Here is a 20,469-nt window from a genome sequence, read left to right as displayed (position 1 = left end):
ACTTAATATACAGTGCGTTTTTTTTAACGCGCAACATAGGATTTTACGTGTTAAATTTTTAAGCCCATGTTAGACCATGTTATTTTGGAACTACAAGAATAAAACTTGACGGGTGTGTCTTTAGTACCCTGAAGCTTAAGTAAGTCTACCAATTTGGTCTAAAAAGTGATTTAAAACTGGAAAAAAATCTTTTTTTTTTCGAAAAGATTTTATCTTTTCATACTCTCTGTATGCATTGTTGTTCCTTGTTGTTTTTGATACTGGCAGGGCAGGTAGCAGGTAAAGTGACTTATTTTGACTGCATCTCGACCCGACATCTTTTGAACGTCAAAAGGGCATTTTATGATTGTTTGGAATATACTGTTTGGCTTCAAACGAAGGTCAATTTGAACAATTCACTTATAAAAATACTTCTTTTGTTCTTAACTTTCTTGATATAAAGTTAATGATCACCCTGTTTTACTTTCTACGCCAAATTTTACCTGCTACCTGCCGTGCCAGTATCAAAAACAACAAAGAACAACAATGCATACAGGGAGTATGAAACGATAAAACCTTTTCGAAAAAAGATGATTTTTTGCAAGTTTTTTAACACTTTTTAGGCCGAATTGGTAAATTTACTTAAGCTTCAGGATACGAAATAGCCACCCGTCAAGTTTTATACTTGTAGTTCCAAAATAATATGGTCTAACATGGGCTTAAAAATTTAACACGTAAAATCCTATGTTGCGCGTTAAAAAAAACGCACTGTATTAAAATACTTCTTCTCATTTTTTGGACACAGAAGTTTGACAACCTAACCTAAAAATTAGGTAAAAAACTTAATTATTTATATTTATTATATTAACTACATTATTACATGTGCAAGAAGTCAAATGCAGTGTTTGTGTAATTTGCCTGCTCCTGACATTCGGTATCTTTAAAATCGTGCTATTTTTGGAGAAAAGTAAAATTGTCATTTATGATTCAATAATTTGTGCACGTTTTAGAGACACCCTGTATCACCAAAATAAACACTAGAATAGTACTCTTTAGAGGATAATTTTTCATAATTTTGTTCTTCAGTTTGTTTTGAGTTGAGTCACACTTAAAGCAAAAAGTAAAACGTAGTCCTTTAAGTTGATACAAATTTATTTCCGAGTTATTTTGTGTAGTTTGATAAACTTTATATTTATTTATATTTTGGTAACCTAAAAATCACAAAGGATTATTGTGTGTACATTTTTTTGTTGAAATCATAAATGAAAAATAAGAATTCTGCATTTTTCTGGTTTTATTAGCTGAGTGAGTTTCAAGTTCACTTAGTATTACCAATTAAGTATACAAACTTGCAAAAAACACTTACATTCCTCCTATCTTCCAAATATTCCATAAAGCATTTTAACTTATTGCTTCTTAATTACTGTCAATTATGTCACTCAATAAAACTGCAATCCAAGTTTACTATGACACGTGTATGTGATATTAAAGTAACGTAACATTAAGATTTATTGGAGCCATATAATTTATACGTACAATTCGCAAGTTTTGCTCTTCAATTACTAGTAATTTTGGCAACTGTCCTAAATTAGGTTATTAAAAAAAGAACCAGTTTCCATAAACGTAATAAAAACGTACAACTACACTCTATTATTTAGTTGTACACATAGTAATGAACCATAACCACAAAACTATTACTTTTTTTCTTTTTTCGTAAACCGTCAAAGTAAAACGTGTTCGTTTATGAGGTACCTGACTTTTCAAATTATTATCGTAAACCTGCTACAAAACGCCTTAAAAGATAAGGTAATTACAGAATTAGTGAGAAAAGATGGGGTGTAAAAGGAAAGATATGTTCTTAATAGCTTATCACCTTTATAAAGTGGTTTGTTTTTGTATGAGAATTTAAGGAGTTCCATGGCAATAAAACTAATCAAAATGCTGCCGTTAATAGGAATTTTAATTGAAATTTGCTTATTTCACCTATTGTTTATTATTAACTGTTGTTCATCATGAAAACTGTTATTATACAGGGTAGACTACGATGAGCTGCCACAAACTGATCTTCCCATCTAAATTAAGGTAATAAGTTTGTATTAGGTTGTATATTTGAAAATGTGATACTTTTTGAAAACATATTGCATGTTCAACGAAAAAACACAATGCTAAGATGTTTTATCATAGGGTATATCCCGAGACGTTCAAGTTTTATCGGGTAAACTGTGCATAGGTGATTTTTTGCAAAATTTTGCTTGGAAAATGATTGAGACTAAATAATTCGACGATAAAATCCTGAGACCGCAGGTCGAAGGATTTTTTCCAAAGAATTATTTAGTCGAAACCATTTGCCTAAAAGAAAAATTTTGCAAAAAACCTACCAATGCACATTTTACGTGATAAAACGTGAACGCCGAGGGGTATATGTCAAGATTATTTCCTGAAAACCCACATTTTAGTTTATTAACAAGAAAACACCATAGTTAGAACACAAATACTAAACTAAACCTGATGAAATTAATGATAATATTGAACTCACCCCAGCAGATGACAGATTTTCGTTCAGCCATGTATATTTTTGTTTACATTTCAAATTGACAATCATACGTCAAAATATTTTAATTTATGTAATTATTTAATGAAAACTACGTTACAGTGATTTATTAATTGTTAATATTGAAGAAGATAACTTAAATTTTATAAGTGGCTAAATCCCGTTTCGTTTAATATCAAATTTTCTTCAAAAAACGTATTCGAAAAAGGTAGGTGGTGTTTAATCACTGTTAAATTTTAGCAGCCAGGGATTTAATCAGTATAAAACGGTTTCCATTGGTGGAACTAGAACGGTTCTCGGAATTTGATTGGCTGCTGGTACAATGAAGGAAATAATCGTTAGTAATGTGGTTTAAATTAATCTGAAATAAACACAATCAAGAAACACAAAATACCGCAATTTCAATGTTCTCAAATACTTTATGTCATTTAGGCCTACTTTTTCTTGTCATCACTCATCATACTTATAATAAATCCTATTGCTTGAGCGATTTGTTTCAAACTATTTTCGATCAAACTGACTTTTTCCACTTGTGGTTTCAACAAAGATAGCAAACTGATTTGAATATTTGGGACAGTTTCGTTTGCCATTCTTTGCTATGTTTATGAGTAATTCTATTGTGTGAAGTAGGTATTTCAAGCTAATTTCGGCATTTATCACTGAAAATATATATGGTTTAGCATGAGTGAGAAGGAAAGGGAAAGAGAGATCTTAGCACTCATATGGTTTTGACAGAAATTATTGAAACATTTTATGTCAATAAACCCCATTTTCACCGTCGTACTTTAAGCCTAGCTCAAGTGTAGTCCAGACTGTCACTTTTTCCATCTGTATTGTCACAGTCTGAACCAAACTTAGTTTAAGCTAGGCTTAAAGTGCAAAATGGGGATAAGACTTATTTTTGCTTGTCATTATTCGTCATGCTTATAATGAATTTCATAGTTTCATTATGTCCGTTTCCCCAGCATTAGCTAAGTTGAGTTTAAGGACCGATAAGTTTAGTTTAGACTGTGTTATTTTGTACCTGATCTGTCACCCTCAAACTTCAAGTTAACTAAAGTTGTATTTCAAAATTTTTAAAAATTTTGTACACTAATTCCTAATATGCCAGTAATACCCACTAATTTCTTGTAATACCCAATAATTCCTAATGATTAACCTAACCTAACCTAGCCTAACAATACCCACTAACTTCCTGAATTATCACAACTGTAGAGTCTAAAAAAAGTAAAAATAAAAGAATATGCCTGCAATGAATTAACTGGGATGGGATACCCTGTATATTTTTTCATTTTTGTATTCTAGGTCAAATTCTAGACATATTTCGTGTTTTAATATCATATACCTATCTATATTCGTTTCTGAGATATTTACCATTTTATGTGAAATTTGATATTTGCGGTCTCCAAAACATTTTTAATTTATACATATCAGGAAAGGTTTTTTTCTTGGTTTTTGTGTTTTGTCATGTTAGACAAGGTTTGTTCTAGGAATGGGTGCAGAAAGACGTCAAAATATATAATACAGTGTGGTCAAAAAATCAGTTCTGTCTGATTCTCTGTTCAAAATTAAAGAACTTTGTATTACGCCAGTTATTTAAAAAAATCACTTTTTAAATTGATACATTGAACCACCCTGTAACTGTCAAAATAACCGAATTAATGAAGGTTAAAGTAGTAGTTGTCAAATTTAGTCAAAACTGTCTTTATTGTCACACACAACACTTTGTATAGATTTTTATATGTCAATGGATAGAAAATAAAATGGGCTTAAAAAAAATATGGGCGCATGTGTTGATAGGTTGCTTCGTTTGGCCGCCAGAGGGCTCCAAAGTTAACTAAAAGCTTTCTTTGATTGTTACCGCTCTAATACCTTAAAAGGATTTTTTTTTAAATCGGGCAGATACGGCCCTGATATTTGGCAGACAATGATTGCCAAATCTAGGGTAGTAGCAAAACTGTAGAAATACAATTATTAAGGTCGATTTTCGCTTGCACTAACTGGCCAACCTAACGCGCAAAACTCATTGGGATAGTGGCGGTATTTCAGGCAAATTTGACCCTTACGAAAATTGTCATTTGGAAAAACAGTTTTTCCAAAAATTTCCAAACATTACGTCTTGGTAGATCTAGTAAGTCACGTGACCGTGTTTTCCTAACTTTCTATAGTCAAATTAGCTTTTAACCAGTCAAAAAATGTTTGTGGTGTATCTTAGCTGTCACTAAACCGTAAATAATACACGTGTACTTATAGCACTTTGTATATGCTTTTATATGTCGATGGACAGCCAATGAAATGAGCTTTTCATTGACGTATAAAAATCGATTGGTTAGCCGTTTGCCCGCTAGAAGGCGTCAACGTTGACCAATTTTTTTGAGGTATCCTTTTGTTTAATCCTTAAAAACTCGCTTAATTGCACTACTTTTAGTAGAGTTTTATACGTCAATGGATAGCCAATGAAATGAGCTTTCTAAAAATATTCCTATTTGGATTGACAGGTCAGACGGTTTGGCCGCTAGAGAGCGTCAAATTTGACCAATTTTTTTACCACTTTCTTGGTGCATCCTTTTGTTTAATCTTCAAAAACTCGCTTAATTGTACTATTTTTGGTAAAGTTTTATACGTCAACGGATAGCCAATGAAATGAGCTTTCTAAAAGTACCCCACCTGGGGTTAATAGGTTGGACGGTTTGGCCACAAAAGGGCGTCAAAGTTGACCCATTTTTTCATAACTTTTTTTGGTGCATTTTTTCGTTCAATTGTCAATAACTAGCTTATTTGCTACACTGTAGCTTGTGTATAAGCTTTTATATGTCAATGGATAGCTAATGAAATAAGCTTTTTATTGACGTATAAAGTTGATTAATTAGTTGTACGGTTTCGGCGCTAAAAACAGTCAAAATTTTTGAAAAAAAAAAATCAAAAATGTTTGCAGTTTGTACACTATAATGCCCCAGTGGTTTACCCCTCGGGAAAACAGGAATAATTTGTTTAAAGCTATTTTCGATCATGCTGACTTTAGCTATATTCCGATTAATCAACGTGATTTAGGGGTTATTGCACCGTCGTACTTAAGCGTAGTTCAAACTGTGACTTTTTTCACTCGTTCTGTCACATTCAAAACCAAACTTAACTGAAACTCTGTTTAAAATACGACGGTACAGATGGGAGTAAAGCTGTTTAGTGGTTTTGATCATTCTAACTGAATCATTGCATGTTAATTATTATGACTGTACTCGTTTTACTTAATTTTGAGTTTTCTTCACTTTATATTAAATACACATACTTTGATTAAAAAGAAACCTTGAAATTCGACACTTTATTTTCAAGTTTATGTGTCAAAATTATACATTAAATATGTTGAAAATTTTGAATGGAATCCAAAAAAAAAATATTTTACAGAGTGTTTCATTAAAAATAAGGAAGCATATATGTTTGCTCTAAGTACCTATAAGTTGGGAAATCTTAAAAATTTGACACTATTGTAAATGTTTTTTTCATAATTGATCACCTGCAGCTTATTCACTGACCAGTGACCACTCTGGATTTCCTAATTTACTATGTATAGGCAATTTAAATGCAAATTGCCACCCTTTTATGACAGAGATTTTGTGAATTTAAGTCATCAGTACATTCTTCAGTATGACGTAAATTCTGCATAATTTTAAATCAACGTGTACAATTTGCCAACCAACCAACATTCACGATGACCTTGCTAAGGTTGCTCCTCGGCGCCTTTACCTCTTTCTTGAACTCTTGAAAGACCTGAAGAAACCGAAGACGATCTTCTTCAAGCGGTCAACCAACCGTCGACTACATCAGAAGCAATTGCTTCATCTTTTTCTAGCAAGCACTTGTATAGTGACAACAAACGAGATAGAACCAGCTTCGTCACGAGTGGTTTTAGCCAGCTGGTGCGTATGATGAATTGGCTTGGTCGACATAGCGATCGGCATGTGAAGTGTTTAGTTTAGTTCGAGGTTGGAGTCAGTCTAGTCTGAACGCGCGGTCGATAGATAATTCGTTTCACGAAAAGTTCGTCGAAGCTGGTGGTGTTATACAGTGTGGCACTTTGTTGATTTTTTTCGAAAAAGCTACTTTGAATGGGCGGTAATGATCAGATAATAGTTGGCGCAGCACAAAGTCTTAAGTGCTGGTGAATGTAGTGATAATGTGATTGAAATTTTTCTTGTCGTTGATTTACGGGGCTGGGTTTTTTTTTTGGTTGTTATGGTGATAACGCGGTTGGAATACACGACTGTTTAAAGTAAGTCAGTCTACAATCACATATTTTATTTTATCTAAAGTTAGTTAATTCTCAACTAACTATTGAGCCTGGTTTATAAAACAAAATTTAACTTTAGTTTTAACTTTAGTATTAGCATTAAGAATAGAAGCAGTGGTTTTAAATTGTGATGTTCATAAACAAAATTTAACTTTAACTGTAAATTTAGCTGTAACTTCTGACCTTGGTTTTACATAAAATTCTAAATTTTCTTACAGCTAATACTAAAGTTAAATCTCCAATGTTCAAACTTCTTTTTAAGATTGAATTTTTGCTTTATTTATGAAATTTCTAAACAGAAATTCAAAGAATATCCTTTTGCTATTGATTTAGTGCAGTAATGTGGAATTAGGCAGCAAAACTTGAAAAAAATAACATTAAAGTTAGGTTACCTTTCAGAAAACTGTATGGTTAAATTAAGGGTTTTATAAACACCCTTTTTTTTTAGGGTTAATACTAAATTTATTACTAACGCTAAAGTTACAGCTAAAGTTAAAATTTCTTTTATAAACTAGGCTTAAGTTACTGGGTAACGGAACATCTGCCAAATTTAACGGAAAGAACTTATAGTCTATAGAATTTACCGACCGTGAAACGAGGTTCTGACCAGTTTTGTGGCCCAAAAAGAACTACCAGCATATTTTAGTGAACAATGGTAAATTTAAATTATTTGTATTGAAAGCAGTTATAATCAAGTCTTTCAAAAAATGTATTAACTTTCCAAAATTGGAATACAAATAAATTTCGCATGGAAAGTTTTATTGACACAAAAATGTGGTTTCTAGATAAAACAAAATATTTTGAAGAATCAGAAGCTGCAACTGATGAGAGTTTTGTAAAAAGGTATTTAATTACTGTGAGATGAGAAGCCTAGGTGATTTGTAACATAATTATAAAGGTATTTTTTGAAATTGAAAGGACGTTCAATTAGGAGAACCAAAAAAAAATATAATTTTTATAAAATTGTGCAATAAAGTACACTTTTTTAAATGATACCCACTAGTGCATCATTTGAGTGCAGGAAGGAGTACTTTTCCACACTAGTGTGGTAAAGTTACTTGTCCGCATTGCAAGATCAATTTATGTATAATAAACCGGCAATTTTGAAGTTTATATGTGTAGAGCGAAAATACCCATGTGCACCAACCTTTTTATGTTAAAAGTAACTTTATCGCACTAGTATGGAAAAGTAACTTTTCCATACTCATTTTATTTGAAGAATACATTTTTAATCATCTTCGCAAACAGAGGCTTTCATTTTAGATATTATACTATACACTTTCCTTCAATTTAATCAAAATTGATACTCGTAGAAAAAATTTTGTACCTAACACATGCGGAAAGCGTCTTTCCCACCCTTTAACTGCTTGTCCGAACTCTGCTTTGCGTCGTTCGGGCAACTGCAGCCTCGTGCGGGAAAGTACCACTTTCCGCACTTGTTAGGTAAATAACTATTTTGCGCTTTGTTATATTTGCTGTGCTTTTGTCATCACACAAGTCGATTTTATAAAAAATGTATGCAACCCATACAAAAAGTCCTTTTTTTAACTTACTATTTTAGTTAAACTATAAAAAAACAAATAATAAAATATTATATTAAGAAAGATTATAGGTATATTATTAAAAAAACAAACTGTTGGAAAACAACAAAAAATTATAAATTTTGTAATTTTACTTTTAAAAATTTTAACGCTCTCTAGCGGCGAAACCGTACCACTAACCGATCAACTTTTATACGTCAATAGAAAGCTTATTTCATTGGCTATCCATTGGCATATAAAAGTGTATACAAAGTGTTACAAATAAGCTAGTTATTGACTATTGAACGAAAGAATGTACCAAAAAGTCATGAAAAAATTAGTCAATTTTGACGCCCTCTAGGGGCCAAAAACCGTCTAACATAACAACCCAAGTTTGGGAAATTTTTAGAAAGCTCATTTCATTGGCTATCCATTGAGGTATAAAACTCTACTAAAAATAGTTCAATTAAGGAAGTTTTTGAATATTAAACAAAATGATACACCAAAATAATTGTTCAACGTTTTTAACGCCCTCTAGTGGCCAAACGGTACCACTAACCAATCGGCTTTTATACGTCAATGGAAAGCTCATTTCATTGGCTGTCCATCGACATATAAACGTATACAAATACGCGTGTTATTGACGGTTTAAAGACAGAAACACTTTTTGACTGGTTAGGGCTAATTTGACCCTGGAAAATTAGGAAAACATGGTTACATGAGCTACTAGGTCTACTACGATGTAATCTTTGGAAATTTATTGAAAAACTGTTTTCTCAAATGACAATTTTCGTAAGAGTCAAATTTGTCTGAAACACCACCACTATACTAATGGGTTTTGCGTTATGTTGGCCACTTAGTGCAAGCGAAAATCGACCTTAATGTTTTTATTTCTACAGTTTTGCTACAGCTCTTAATTTGACAATCACTGTGCAAGGTTTATGCCAAATATCAGGGCCGTATCTGACCGATTTTAGTGATCGAGTGATGACAGTCAAGGAAAACATTTAGTTAGCTTTGGAGCCCTCTGGCGGCCAAACTAAGCTATCTATCAACACACAACATATTTTTGGAAAGCCCATTATATTTTCTAACCATTGACACGAGCATTGACATATAAAAGTCTATATAAAGTCGTGTATAAAGTGTTCCAAATAAACAAGTGGTTTGACAATAAAGACAGTTTTGACTGAATTTGTCAGCTACTACTTTAACCCTCAATAACTCGATTATTTTGACCTCGATTTTGACAGTTTCAGGGTGATTCAATGTATCTAAAGAATAAAATTTTCAAACAAGTGAGCTAAGACAAACTTACCTTAATTTTGAACAGAGAATCAGACAAAGTTATAAGAATAAGGAGTGTTTATTTTGAAAAACGTCCTTTTTGAGCGCTTTTTTTGACCATCCTGTATCATATATTTTATCGTTTTTCTGCATCCACTCTTAGAACAAATCTTGTATAAAACGACAAAATACAAAAACCAAGAAAAAAACGTTTCCGGATATTAGCATAAATTAAAATTATTGTTTTGGAGACTGAAAATATTAAATTTTACATAAAACGGTAAATATCTCAGAAACGGATGATATTAATACACGAAATATGTCTAGAATTTGCCGTAGAGTCCAAAAATGCAATAATATACAAGGTGTCCCATTTAAACTAAGCAGCAGTTGATATCTACTTCCATTTAAATTGTTGCAAGCATATTTTCTTATTTTTACTTTTTTTTAATTAAAAAAAATTTAGTGGGTGTTGTTAGGTTAGGTTATTGGGAATTATTAGGAATTACTGGGCATTAGATGGAATTAGTGTACGGACAAAATTTTACTCAGCAGTTTACCCCTCGCCTTGAACATTCCAGAGGTTTCAAAAAAGTAAGAGTAAACAACATCAAAGTATTTAGGTATTATAGGAAACACCAACAAATTCTGCATTCACGTCATATACGATCATGACGTCATAGATAAATAATGTCGCCAAACCTCTCAACATTTGTGATACGAAAGACAGATTATTTGTCAAATGACAGTATTTGAGTTGGCTTAACAAAATTTCATCAGTGATTCCCATATAAATCTTGCAATGGTACTCTACCAACCCAACAAAACATCAAATCAACTTGATTTCCCTGCAAATAATAATGATTTTTGACATTTCTTTATGTTTGTGGTGTCATTCCATTCTTGTCAACCAACCAATGACAGTCAATCTTAGTCAAGCAGTATGAAATAGAATAGACCAATAATTACAGCTGATTCCAGTATTAAGTAATCATTTCATTGGCACAGAAAGTGTATGACTTGATATGACTTGCAAAAACTAATTCAGTTCATTACTTACTACTTGTCTAGTCCAGGTTTTAGTTATTGTAAAGTTCATTAAAATGTCTATTACTATGGTTTAATCAGATGTTTCATAGTAGTTTTTACTCGAGTTTTTATATTCTTCCATTTGTTTTGTTATTGCTGATAGAGCAGTTTTGAAACTCGTTTCTTCTGCAATTAACTATTAATAACTGAAAATGCTATTTAGAGAATATTTTTATTGGACTTTAGTCGATACCAGCACGATATTAACAGGATTATTGATGTGTTTAATTTAATAACTTGGGTCTCATCTGCCAGGCAGGAGAAAAATCGTTAGGGGGCTGGGAAACGTTGAGGGAATGGTGTATTAGGGTAAAAGTAGAGTTCGTGGTAGGCATTTTGAAATATTTTTAATATTGAGATCGATTTCAACCCATCTGGGGCTCATTAATTCTTGTATTCTCATTTATTATATCATTCATGTATTTCTTATTAATTTAAAACATAACGTTCATAGGAGAGAAACAAGAAGCCCACTTAAAGAATTATTGATAAAAGTGTTTTAAATTAAAAAAGTCACGTTTAACATGTACTCTAGAAACAATAAACACTCTCAAAACATGTATAAACCTAATAATGGATATTTTTCTAGTGCTACATTGACCATGAAACTTATAGAGCGGTAAACTCAACCACACTACCTAACACTAATAAATCGGTCGTAAATTATAATGCCATATGTGGTCTTATTCCTATATGAATGTATGTTACTATTTGTTTAAAAAAACGTATTAATTAATGTAAAAGTTAAAAATTCTTCCATAAATTCATTACTCCAGTATTGGAGCCAGTCTTTCAAAACGTTCATATCACTCATCAATATTGTAAACCAGTATAGATAAAAGATTACAATGTTTGGGAAATGCCAAGGGTATTACTAACTTTTTAAATTGTTGTTATCTAGGTATTTAGGTTAGTTTTTAAGTTTAGACAAAAATTGATGATCTTATTATCTGAACTTATTTACAACACATTGGTTTTGTTCAAAATCCTATTTTGACAAAAGTGTAATTACTCCCTGAGTACAATTTTTACACTAATTCTTAATATGCGAATAATGTCCACTAAGTTCTTGTAATGCCCAGTAATTCCTAGTAACTCCCAATAACTAACCTAACCTAACAATACCCACTAATTTTCTGAATTACCAGGACTGGAAAGTCTAAAAAAACCTTTTTTAATAAGAAAATATGCGTGCAACGATTTAACTGGATATCAGCTGTTGCTTAGTTTAAATGAGACACCTTGTATATTATTGCGTTTTTGAATTCTACGTCAAATTCTAGACATATTTCGTGTATTAATGTCATACACTTTTCTGTATCCGTTTCTGAGATATTTACCGTTTTATGTGAAATTTAATATTTTCAGTCCCCAAAACAATAATTTTAATTTATGCATATTAAGAAACGTTTTTTTTTTTGGTTTTTGTGTTTTGTCGTGTTATACAAGGTTTGTTCTAAGAGTGGGTGAAAGAGCTCAAGAAGTCAGTTCTAAAAAAGGACGTTTTTCAAATTGAACACACCTTATTCTTATAACTTTGTCTGATTTTTTGTTCAAAATCAAGGTAAGTTTGTATTAGGTCACTTATTTGAAAAATTTATTCTTTAAATTGATACATTGAACCAACCTGTAACTGTCAAAATAATCGAGTTATTGAAGGTTAAAGTAGTAGCTGTCAAATTCGGTCAATTTGTCTTTATTGTCAAACAATTCGTTTATTTGTAACACTTTGTATATGACTTTTATATGTCAATGGTTAGAAAATATAATGGGCTTTCCAAAAATATGGCCGTTTGTGTTGCTAGGGTGCTTCGTTTGGCCGCCAGAGGGCTCCAAAGCTAATTAAACGTTTTTCTTGACTGTAACCACTCTAACTTCTTTGAGGGATTTTTTTTAAATCGGTCAGGTACGGCCCTATATTTGGCACAAACCTAGCACAGTGAGTGTCAAATTTACAGCCGTAGCAAAACTGTAGAAATAAAATCATTAAAGTCGATTTTCGCTTGCACTAAGTGGCCAACAAAACGCAAAATCCATTGGAATAGTGGTGGTGTTTCAGGCAAATTTGACCTTTACGAAAATTGTTTTTTTGCAAAATCAGTTTTTCAAAAAATTTCTATGCATTACATCGTAGTAGACCTAGTAGCTCATGTAACCGTGTTTTCCTAATTTTCCAGGGTCAAATTAGCCCTAACCAATCAAAAAGTGTTTCTGGGGCACCCTGTTTGTAAACCGTAAATAACACGCGTATTCCTAACACTTTGTATATACTTTTATATGTTGATGGACAGCCAATGAAATGAGCTTTCCATTGACGTAGAAAAGTCGGTTGGTTAGTGGTACCGTTTAGCCCGAGGTTTAGCCACTAGAGGGCGTCAACTTTAACCAATTTTTTTGGTGTATCCTTTTGTTTAATATTAAAAAACCCGCTTAATTGTACTATTTTTGATAGAGTTTTATACGTCAATGAAGAACCAATGGAATGACCTTTCTAAAAAGTTCTCAACATGGATTGATTGATAGGTTAGACGGTTTGGCCGGTGGGGTGTCAAAATTGACTAATTTTTTCATGACATTTTTGGTGCATTCCTTCGTTCAATCGTCAATAACTAGCTTATTTTCCACACTTTGTATAAACTTTTATATGTCAATGTATACCCAATGAAATAAGCTTTCTATTGACGTATAAAAGTTGATGGGTTAGGGGTACGGTTTTGTCTCTAGAGAACGTGAAAATTTTTAAAAGTAAAATTACAAAATTCATAATTTTTTATTGTATTCTAACCGATGCATAAAAAAAATAATTTTATGATTTTTTTTTATAATATAATTTAGACGTTCCTAATTCTATTAATAGTTTTCAAAATACCAATGTATGTATAGTAATGCCCATTAATTCCTAAAGTTTGTACACCATAAGGTGTTTACCCCTTTGAAATCACCTGGCCAGCCTAGAAACAATTAATGATAAAAATCTACAGTAATAAAAATTAAAAACAATATAATTTTGATCACCAAGGTAATATCAATGTTTATGAGTCACAAGCAATAAAAATGTTCTGTAAAATGTTTTATTACCAGTAACTGTAAAATGTTATTAAAAGGCGTATTCCTAATTGTTTAGTGTCATAACTGTTTGGCTGCAGGTGCAAAAGTTATCGAATCATTAGCTATGAAATCAAATTAAAAGCACTTGTCTGTGACATTTGGGTCAATTTATGTATGACTTCACTTTGAAAGGTTTTAAAAGGTAATTTACTGGCCTCTAAGTCACTATTAAGATATTTAGTAAACCTGGATTAGAAATAAAAAAAAGAAAAATCACTGTTATATAAAAATTCCTAAGCATGTTTTATGTATTCAGTATTGAATAATATGGGTTGGACTGCATAGTTTTCTAAGATTGAATGCAGACATATACAAACCATTAAAACATGACACAATCTGGGCAAAATGCACGTTTTTTTAATACTTTTTAGCCTGACATTGGTTTAGTAAAATCTTAAAATTAAATCTCTTAGTATTTATCAAACTTCTGCGTAATTACAAAATTGCTCTCAGAAACCTGGGTTTTATTAGGTTAATAGGCCTTCCTACAATTTGTTTATTAACCTTAATAATAAAAGAAGCAATTCTAGCTAATTTGCTATGTTTATTGTCATTGCACCAGTTTATTGCGCATATCACCTTAGTTATTACAAATTATATGCGTCAACCTTGGCTTGTAGCACTTACTCAATTTGGTTATCAAAATAATTATTAAACTTTCTGATTTAATCTCAAAGATCCAAACTAGTGAATAATAATTTGTCATGGGGCCATGCCATTATGTGATGCTTTATTACTTTGTTTATTTGCTGAATAAGGCAATGGTCACTTAGGCATGAAGTTTAATACAAATTCTAGCCGAATTTTGCGGTATATAATGAGCCGAATAGAAAATCACCAAGTTTTACATGCTTCACTGCAAAGCTTATTAATTGACTCTCAAGTCTAGAATGCGCATACATTCAGGCTACATTTTACCTAATTAAACACGAAATTAATCATCCTTTCTAAACAATAACGACTGGTTTTAATGCCCTCGTTTCAACTGCGATTTCTCATACAAAATGGAAACAAAATCAAATGATGGCTAAATAATAACGAGGTACTCTTTTTGTATACGTATAATTATATAGATCTTGTTATAGTGAAGCTTATTGGTTGTGGTTCTCTTGAAAGTAATTTCCTCAAGAAATCCGGTAGAATTTTCTCGTTAGTGCATTTTTAAGTCTCCTTAACGATGATGAGGGTTGAGGTGAAAGACACCTGAAAGGACGAAGTTTAATTAAAAAGTTATAACCTAAAACTCATATAATGTTAAGTGTGAAACTATAGTCAGTAAAATATTCTCTTAAACCATCTTGAAACCATAAAAACCTAATCAAAAATTAGGAAATTTGATGACGTGACTTTATCAAATATTTTCCTTTTAATCCATAAGTTTTTGAGATATTGGTAAGTTGACCTTAAACTATTGGAGCAGTTTAACTAGAAAGTAAAAGCAAACTTATTATGTAATAACATTTTTCCAAAGATTGAAAATTTCATAAGGCTTATTGTAAAAAAAAACAACGTTGTAATGCATGTGATAACCATTTGAAAATAAAATAAAAGTAAAAGTAAATCAGAACAGTTCAAAAGAGACCATCAGCAGTTCCACAAATATTTTTTGTCAAGTTTACTATGAATTCCATAATACCTATTTGCATTTGCATGCCACTTAAAATGTTTTATAATTAAAGTGTTTTTTGTTGTTATTCAATATTTTTGCATAAATGCCACCACACTCATAGATTTGATAATTGAAGTATAAAAGAGAACTTATCATTAGAGTTATGGTTTTTGTTTTCTTTTTCTTTTGTTTTACATTTCAGATGTTTCGTTTCTTTAAAATAATTTAATGTTTGACTTTTAGGTGGTTTTGTTGCATTCTTGCTCTTGAATCATTTTTAATATTGATTTTGTTAGGTATAAGAAAAGCATGGGTAAGAGACAGCAAAGACAAAACAAAATTTTGGGATTTATTCTATCTGTTCAATTTTTCTTTCCTGTCAGGAAATCATGCAAAATTAATAAGTCAAAAAATATTTTAAAAAAAGTAGAAACCTTTCTCATATAGAGAGAAAGAAAGAAACGAAGAACATCCGAGACAGACACTTTTTTACTGAATATCCAGAGGAAGAACATCTTTTGGTATTTTGACAGATAATAAAAGAGTGCGACAAACATATATTGTTCACCAAGATAACTCGCACAACTGTAATGTCTGTTCTTGTGTTAATATCTCAGTGATAAACTCTTTGCAGCTTGCTTTTGCCTCTATTACATGCTTGTTTTCGTTTTCCCTGTTTTTACAAATATTTTCATTGAAAAAAAGAGAGAGCAAAGAAAACAAGAAAGAATTTTTGCTTTTAATGGTTTCATTATTTCTTTGTCATTCTAATTTATTTTGTTTCTCTCTTCTTAGCAACAAAAATTCTGTTGATTTTTTTGTTCATATCAAAAGCCTTTTTTTAACCTTCTGTCGCTGTATGCCATCTCTCTCAACACATATGACTAGAATGAAAGGTAAATATTTTGGTACATCCGGTGTAGAAATTAAAGAAATAATCTTTCTCCAATTTTACATAAAAATGTTTGTATAATACAGGGTGTACCAAATTGCTTCACCATAATTTAAACAGCATATTCTATATACAATAAATACAGGGTAGTAAGTGAGGTATTAAGTTTTTGAAATAATTTTTTTGTCATTTTGTCGCATTTTGTTGTTGGTTTCAAAAAGGCAGTGACAGTAACTATTATGAAAATTTCAAAAAAAGTGATTTTTCCATATAAAGCGTTTTTGTGTAAACAATAAAAAATCCTGAAAAAAATACAATTTCAATACAAATGGTGGATTAAAAATCGAGTAATAATCTGAGTCACATCTTATACTTTTAACCGAGTTTAACCGTAATTTGTATGGAAATTGTGAAGGACCGCATAAAAGTATGTTTATGATAAAATTATTTCCAGATAAATTTAGAAATGACTGTGTAACTGATTGTTAGTAGGAATATTAACTTGAGTTTTGACTTTTTAATTAAAAAAACGGCACGTTTTACGTATAAAAATAATAAAACCATTTTTCATTTAAATTGAATGAAAATTCCGAGGAGAATTGCAAAATTCATTTTCTAAAAATACATTGACAACAATGTAGAATGGCTTATCCACGTCAATGAATCACAACAAATATTTAATACAAACACATTTAAGATTAAGTAATCACCTAAGTAAAAGTCCACTTTGATTTTACGCTTAATTTATTCACTTCTGTATTAGTGATAGTATAATTAGCTGCATTGACCTACCTGGCACGTCATTTGTATTAAATGAAAAATTGTAAACGTTAACACACCTTTCTACCTTCTAAAACGTCAATTTTTCGATAAACTACAGTTGACTAACACACACAGGTCTGTAATTTAATTTTTTCTCTTTTGATAAGCTTTTAAACGTTCTAGTCAAGCAATAATGTAATTTTTTACGTTAAATAAACAGGCAAAGCAACTTTATCAATAATGGCAAGTTTTTTCCAAGTGGCTGTTACAACACAAGAGATATTCTTAGCTCGAAAGTCTCTGAGACCTAGTTTTGAAACTAAATAGACAAGGAAGAAACGTGGCTGCCAAGAAAATTCGTAATTCATTGCAATGAAACTAGGCCTTGTTGGCCTAGAAAAAGTGAAGTTTATTTACTGAAGGCACCAGGATTAATTAAATTCTCATAGCTTCCCTCAAGACGTTTGCGTGCGGAAAATGGGAATTTCTTTCATTGCTTGTGTGTAAAATATGGCGGAAACGCAGCTGGAAAGCTGATAAGAAAGTCTTGCAAGGTCGTTTTGGGGGGTTTTATCGAAATCTGACACAGTTTACCAGTTTTGTTTTAAGCTGAGTTTATATTAATGTATTATTCAATAAGCTTTAGCCTTAAAGAGAAAATATCTCGTAGGAATAATCCGAGGGGTAAACCGCTGAGGAAAATTTTGTACACTAATTCCTAATCCTAATATGCCAGTAATGCCCACTAATTTCTTGTAATGCCCAGTAATTCCTAATAATTAACCTAACCTAAACTAGCCTAACAATAAACTTTCTGAATTATCACAACTGGAAGTCTAAAAAACCTTTTTTAATTAAAAAAAGTACAAATAAGAAAATATGCGTGCAACGAATTAACCGCGATGGTATATTTTTTCCTTTTTGTATTCTACGTCAAATTCTAGACATATTTCGTGTATTAATGTCATATACCTATCTGTATCCGTTTCTGAGATATTTACCATTTCATGTGAAATTTGATATTTTCGGTATCCAAAACATTTTTAATTTTTACATATCAGGAAAGGTTTTTTTCTTGGTTTTTGTGTTTTGTCTTGTTAGACAAGGTTTGTTCTAGGAATGGGTGCAGAAAAACGTCAAAATATATAATACAGTGTGGTCAAAAAATCAGTTCTAAAAAAGACAAGAAAGTCTAGTTTTTCAAACGAAACACATTCCTATAATGCTGTTTGATTCTTTGTTCAAAATTAAAGAAGCTTGTATTAGGCCACTTATTTAAAAAAATTACTTTTTAAATTGATAGATTGAACCACCCTGTAACTGTCAAAATAACCGAATTAATGAAGGTTAAAGTAGTAGTTGTCAAATTTAGTCAAAACTGTCTTTATTGTCACACACAACACTTTGTATAGACTTTTATATGTCAATGGATAGAAAATAAAATGGGCTTTCAAATAAATATGGCCGCCTGTGTTGATAGGTTGCTTCGTTTGGCCGCCAGAGGTCTCCAAAGCTAACTAAATGTTTTCCTTGACTGTAACGGCTCTAATATCTTTTAAGGATTTTTTTTAAATCGGGCAGATACGGCCCTGATATTTGGCACAAACCTAGCACAATGATTGCCAAATCTGGGGTAGTAGCAAAACTGTAGAAATACAATCATTAAGGTCGATTTTCGCTTGCACTAACTGGCCAATCTATCGCGCAAAACCCATTAGGATAGTGGCGGTGTTTCAGGCAAATTTGACCCTTACGAAAATTGTCATTGGCAAATACAGTTTTTCAAAAAATTTCCAAGCATTACGTCGTGGTAAATCTAGTAAGTCACGTTACTTTGTTTTCCTATTTTTCTATAGTCAAATTAGCCTTTAACCAGTCAAAAAAATGTTTGTGGTGCATCCTGTCACTAAACCGTAAATAACACACATGTATTTGTAGCACTTTGTATATCCTTTGTATATATAGAGCTTTCCATTGACGTATAAAAATTAATTGGTTAGCCGTTTGCCCGCGAGAAGGCGTCAACGTTGACCAATTTTTTTGGGGTATCTTTTTGTTTAATCCTAAAAAAGTCTCTTAATTACACTACTTTTAGTAGAGTTTTATACGTCAATGGATAGCCAATGAAATGAGCTTTCTGAAAAACCCCAATTGGGGTTAATAGGTTGGACGGTTTGGCCACTAGAGGGCGTCAAAGATGACTCATTTTTTCATGACTTTTTTGGTGCATTTTTGAAAGTTGATTGATTAGTTGTACGGTTTTGTCGCTAGAGACAGTCAAAATTTTTGAAAGTAAAATTGCAAAATTCATTATTTTTCGTTGTTTTCCAACGGATTTCATTGAAGTTACCAAACTTTATTTATGTTTATGTTTCAATGGTAGATGTGATGATAATATAATTTAGATCTTATGAATTTTATTAATAATACTAATTTAATGCCTAGTAATGCCTACTTATTCTTAGTAATGTTGCCAATTCCCAAGTAATGCCCACTAATTCCTACAGTTTGTACACTATAATGCCCCAGTGGTTTACCCTTCGGAATAATCGACATAAAAAACGACGATAATTACCATCCATTCCATTTGATTATTATTTTTGATAAATCTGGAAAAAAAAGTCATAATTTTCCAGATCAAGATGACTAATCCCTCTGTATATCATTCATTATTGAACCAGATTGAATGGTTGTGGTAGTATTCAGACTGTGACTTTTTTACCTGTACTGTCACAGTTAAAACCAAGCTCGGCTTAAAGTTGGACGGTTCAAGATGTGGGTTCAGATTTCCGTCCAATTCTCCATCACAATCTAAGGCATGGTAAATTTAAGCTTACATAATCTAAAAGGAAGAAGTTTAAATATATCCTCCTTTACCTACAGCTTAACCCTAAAGAAAATAACAATTCGAATTCCTTAAACAGTAATTATCAAAGGTATTGTCATAAATAAATTGTAAAACATAAAAACTTGAAATGGGTGAAATTTAAACCTGAAATGCTAATTGCCTCAAGAAGAAAGCTAAACGAAGCGAGCGAATCAACCTTTACCAACTAAGAATTTAACCTTTAAGCCGAAGATAATGTTTTCACTGAAATATAAATTTTGTTCTTGAATATTGTAATTTATTGGTGAATTTTGCGAGAAACTGAATCTGGTTGCGCCAAAGAATTTGAGTGGAGGCAAACCTGGTTGATCTTGAAATTGTCGATTTAAATTGGATCATTTTTACATTAAACATGTGGCATTTTAATAAGGTTGCCCACATGATGCAATTTTACCATCGCCAACCGAAAAACTGGGCAAGAAACCATTTTGGTCAGTGATGGAATTTAATGAGCTAATTCAGGGCCAAAGTTGCCGATGAATAAAAAATCCAATTACCTA

The 20,469-nt window shown here is 31.6% G+C and overlaps 1 protein-coding gene across 3 annotated transcripts in view; it reads left to right on the top strand.

Annotated features, from left to right (window-relative positions):
- Positions 1-20,469, top strand: part of LOC145726695 (uncharacterized) — a 35,489-nt gene that overhangs the window by 520 nt on the left and 14,500 nt on the right. The window contains exon 1 of one of the 3 annotated variants that reach the window (XM_081975911.1): positions 6,494-6,797. The exons of 1 other annotated variant lie outside the window; for it this stretch is intronic. Coding sequence is in view for 1 of the 2 variants with exons in the window: in XM_081975910.1 (XP_081832036.1) it covers positions 7,468-7,470 (3 nt within the window). In the remaining variant the exon portion in view is untranslated. Of the gene's footprint in view, positions 1-6,493; positions 6,798-7,330; positions 7,471-20,469 lie in introns of those variants that run through there. One more of the 3 variants, XM_081975910.1, reaches the window with a different exon arrangement.

The sequence above is a fragment of the Ips typographus genome, linkage group LG3 (genome assembly GCF_016097725.1).
Source record: "Ips typographus isolate SLU linkage group LG3, UJ_Ityp_2.0, whole genome shotgun sequence".
Taxonomy (NCBI): domain Eukaryota; kingdom Metazoa; phylum Arthropoda; class Insecta; order Coleoptera; family Curculionidae; genus Ips; species Ips typographus.
Note: the sequence above shows the minus strand (reverse complement) of the source record. Positions and strands in the feature narration are given on the sequence as shown.